This window comes from Aptenodytes forsteri, unplaced genomic scaffold (assembly GCF_000699145.1).
Source record: "Aptenodytes forsteri isolate BGI_AS27 unplaced genomic scaffold, ASM69914v1 Scaffold14, whole genome shotgun sequence".
NCBI classification, from domain to species: Eukaryota; Metazoa; Chordata; class Aves; order Sphenisciformes; family Spheniscidae; genus Aptenodytes; species Aptenodytes forsteri.
The window spans coordinates 252,755-257,397 of NW_008794457.1; the positions used below are offsets into that span (position 1 = coordinate 252,755).

The following is a 4,643-nucleotide window of genomic DNA, read 5'->3' on the forward strand; positions in this document are numbered from 1 at the left end:
CCCCGGCCTGTGCCTTCGTCGGGAGCTGGGAGCACCCGGCGCCCGGAGACGGTCCACGTTATTTAAAACCGTATCCACTGATTCAGGGCAGTCGGGATTATTATGGGTATTACAGAGCGGAATTTAAAGACGGGATTATGTGTTGTACCTGCAAATGCTACTTAATACAAGTAGGTACAATTTCACATTTTTTCCTGTTGTAGAAAATCGCCGAGTTATAGTCAGCTGTTGTAGGTGGTGACTTTGGTCCAGATGGTATTTAAAAAAATCTTTCTGCTTAGTTTAGTGGTTTGCTCTGATTTCACGTGAGATAAATGTTTAGGGATTTATTACCTAGTGCTACAATATTACTCTGTTAATTCTTCTGAAGTAGCTAGATTTTCAGGAAGAAGCTGAAAACGCATGATTATGCAGTGCTAAAACCATATCTTTTTATTTTATCAAAATCTGTTCCTGGAGCTCCACTATAGAAACCTGAGCTTTAGTTGTTGGGTGAATGAGATGCTGCTCCGTCCTTCGACGTGTTTGTCTACTTATGGGAAAAGAGATACAGCAACAGGTTTTCTAGATTAGGATGAAAAGACTTGCGATTGCATTTGAAGGGAGCCTAAGTAAAAAAAAAAAAAAGGGGGGGGGGAATGATTAAAAATAATTTTAAGACGACCTTGGAAAATAGCAGTTTTTCAAGACATGGAGATAAAAGAGAAAAAGCAGCCACTACTTGTTACATACATCATCTGACTCAGGACCTGCCAAGGATTTTTCAATTTTCATGCATTTAGCTGTCTCAAAGTTTTTTTCATTATCCCCAATCCCCACTTTGCGTCTCTCTCCAGGAAAGAGCAAATCTGGAGATAAGTGAACAGAACAACACGATGAGGCTTTTCTTTTTTCAGTGGTAAGGTTATATTAAACCAGTAAAATCGATTTTGTGAGCCCCCTTTGTCGGAATGGTGGAGCTGAGGCCTGCGCTTGCTGCTGAAGGAAAATGAGAATTATGTGTCCTGGTGGTGTCTTGCACAGGCAAGCGTGGGATTCGGATGGTGCTTGCGGGGCAGCCCTGCCTGGAAATTAGGCTCTCAGCTTTTTATTTGGCAAATTTTAATTATATGAGAAATTATTATGCACAGCAGGAGAAACATACTGCCTGTATCTTTTTGCATATGCAATTTTTGCTTATGTATATGCAATGCCCTGCATTATTTATGCACCTCTCACTTGGTCTCCCATGTAGTATTTTTTCCAAATCCCTTCTAACCTAAGCAGCAATTTTTTTTGTACCACTACTGTATTAAACTAAGATTTCTGTGGTGGTGTTCACCTGCAAATGAGGCTTGCGGCGCAGCTGGAGGAGCAGTGCTCCCCGAAACCGGGACAGCCGTGCATCTTCCCCATTGACGTGATGCCCCCCCCCCGTTTATGTGATGCCCCCCATCCGCAACGTGCACAACCTCTGAAAGGGCAAAAGCGAGCTTGGGCGCTTGTCTCTGCTTGATCTGTACCATCCAGACCCCTGCTCCAGTCGCCTTGTCTCGCTGCTGACGAGGGTGTGGATGAAGTCTACTTTGCAGAGGAGGCCCTCAGGTTTGAGCAGCTGGAAGAAGCAGAGATAAGTGATCTTGAAGGTGCTTTTGTACAGGTACGGCATCGCTCCCTGCTTGGGCTCAGATCTGCAACGAGCTCTTGCTGCCCAGCGCATGCCAGGGGCTCAGAGCCTGTCCTGGGGGATGCAACGCCCTGGCGAGGAGCAGGGACCGGGATGGGCACTGGGAATGTTGTCCACCAGGATGTTCCCATCTCTGAACCTGCGACAGCAGCAGTAGCTGTGCACCAAGGGGGGGATGCTTTCACCCTAAAATGTTGGCACTGAACAACAAGCTGAGAGGCTGGCGAATGGTCGGGGGATATGGGGCACCCAATCAAGCTGCAAAGTCTGCTCTTTTACTGACAGAGCAGGTCTTTTTCTCCTTAAAATGGCTTTTTTCATTTTGAAGGTGGAAGAGGAGACAGCTGAAGCTGCTGAAACCGATGCTGAAGGTATAATATATAGCAGTGTAATGTCAAATTAGGATGAACTGAAGCAGGCAACGCGATGCCTGGCGAGGGGAAAATGCAGCTTCTCCCTCCCCGCTGCTCGCTGTCTGGGAGCAGGCAGATGAGTTTTCTGCAGCGTGGGCCTGCGTGGGCAGTCGGGGCTTTTCGCTAGCTTAAAGCATCCCGTGGGCACAGTGCGATGGCAATATTGTCATCAGCTGGAGCCAGCTCTGAAAGGCTGGTGCTTACTCAGTACTTAGTCTTGTTGATTAAGCAACCTCTGATGCGAAATAAGAGTTTTTCCTTCAACTGAAGAACGTAGGTGGGGACAAAAAGGACTTTCGCTACCACTTTGCTCAATTTGGGAAATAACTGGTGGCATAAAGCGCATTTTAATGTAACCTTTTAGGAGGTAACGGGTTGGTAATGAAACTTAGGTGGTGAGCTCCCATTGCAGCCTGAGTGAGCAAAGGCAGGTCCTGGCATAACTCCACCGACGTCAGGGGAGTTGCACACAGGATGGCTTGACCTGAGCCCTGGTACAGGCCGGAGATTTCTCTGCTCATGCAGCCCTGCAGAGCACCCCAATCTTGCAGCGATGCTAGAAAAGCATGTGGTAGGATGCTCACCGCTGCTGCTACCAACATCTGTGAGCAGCGGGCGGCAACAAAAACCCCAGCAGCCCTGCATTTCTCCGCGCTGACATAACCCATCTCAAACCACTCTGTGTTTTATTGCAGCTTCAGATGCCTTGCCCTTTGCTTGAAGCACCTAGGCACCTAGCAGCATGTCCAAGCGTGCCCGAGACGTCGAGCTAGATTGGCTGGTGCATGACAAGCCGCTCGACGGCGGGGACGCCTCCCCTCCCGGCCACGGCGCGCTAGAGCAGCTCCCCAATGTCCCCAGCTACCGAGCCACCACTGCCTCCCGCATCCCTGTCCTTGTCACCAGCAAGCCAAAGGCTGGAGTTGTCAACCCCAATTTTTGCAATGAGGAGCAATCCCCCCTAGGTATTAGAGATGTCAGCTTTGACGATGGACTTGCGTAACTTGAGGGGGGCAAGGGGTTATTCCTGGAGTAGTTGCTTTTTGTTGCTTTTTTTGGGAAAAAATAAATAAAAGCATGTTTCATGTTGCAGCACAGAGGCTGGGGAACAAAATTCATGTTTTTTCTGCTTCCGCCTCATCACTATACTGCCTTTCTAGCTAACCCCTAGAGAGCGTTTGCAAACATCTGTACGTGATATGCTATATGTTTTGACCTGCTTGGCCAAAAACTCTCCTGAAGGACCTGCAGGCAGAGGGTTAAATATCCGCTGCACACACAGTTTTCTCCTCAGCATTCGTGCAACCCACTCATACTAAGATGACAGTAAGATGGAGGTTTGCTGTTCACGGTTTTCTGCCTTTTAACCCAGAAGTACGAATTAGGTTTCTGTAGCTTTGTTTTGCTTTGTTTTTAACCAGCAAGCCAAATTCTGCTGCTTTTCCTTACATGCAATGGGATTTTAACTTTGCAACCCAAACAGGCTTTTTCTCAGTGATTTGATCGAGCCTCTCTCTGATCCACTGGTCCCACATCAGCGTGGGACAGGAGGGGATGCACAGGGTCTTTCAGACGTGTGAACCCCCCCCCCTTAGAATAAAACCTGCAGGAACTCATTGCATTTTGTTATATAGCTAAGAAAAGGGATGACACTTCACAGCCCTGCCGGCTGTGGGGTCTAGCCAAGATAACCCCCAGCGCCATTTCTCCCTTGGGCAATTGGCATCTCTTGCTACCCACTATAAACATCCAACCTTCCTGCTAGAGGCCACCTTGCTTGTGGCAGGAAGCAGTTATTACCTCTGCAAAAGAGAGAGGCCGTAAGTGCTTATTTAAATAGCACCTTATTCTGCATGAAAAACAAACGCTTGTGTAATTTGGAGCTTGCATGATCCATATATTTATGTTCAGAAGACCCAGGAGGTTTTTCTAGACCCTGGGAGGAAGGTTTGCAGCTGGAAATCCTGGGTTCCTGCATAACACCTGCAGCTGGTAATCCACATCTCCATCATTTTCCGAACCACGGGGACCCAAGGCTTGCACGGAGTAGTTGCAATCACTGCAAGCTGGGAAAGCAGAAGGGAAGCAGGTGGCACTTCTTATAGTGTTAAAAACTGGGCAAAAAAAAAAGAGAAAGAAATGCTCCAAACTGTTAGGAGAAAGGAGTGCTGGGCAAGAAGGGAATGGAAGGAAAAGGAGAGTCCCTCCAGCACGCTGCGGGGTTTGGGGGCAGCTCTGCAGAGGTGATGGGGCTTGGGGATTCATCCTGGCTTCAGGCTGGGCCCTTCGCCCCTCTCACCTGCAATTATTGTCCTTCTCCATGGGCCAGGTAATTACCCCACCGTGGACATCAAGGATGTGGACAGCGGAGGCGATGCTGTGGAGAATGATGGTATCCACTTACCGATGCCCACCATCGACACTCCCAACATGGTGGTGGTGCCCGGCATGGTGCCGGCATCCCCCAGGTATGGCTCTGCCCAGGCACGGTCCCTGGCTCCCAGGGGTCTCACCTCCCCCCTTCCCCCCCCCCCCCCACAACAGCCCTGCTGGTGGAAGATGCA

At 49.0% G+C, this 4,643-nt stretch overlaps 1 protein-coding gene across 1 annotated transcript in view; it reads left to right on the forward strand.

The window, feature by feature from the left end:
• CNGB1 (cyclic nucleotide gated channel beta 1) overlaps positions 1-4,643 on the forward strand; it is a 29,980-nt gene that overhangs the window by 8,746 nt on the left and 16,591 nt on the right. The window contains exons 14-16 of the mRNA XM_009290804.2: positions 1,512-1,639; positions 2,810-3,044; positions 4,409-4,547. Coding sequence (XP_009289079.2) covers positions 1,512-1,639; positions 2,810-3,044; positions 4,409-4,547 — 502 coding nt within the window. The remainder of the gene's footprint in view (positions 1-1,511; positions 1,640-2,809; positions 3,045-4,408; positions 4,548-4,643) is intronic.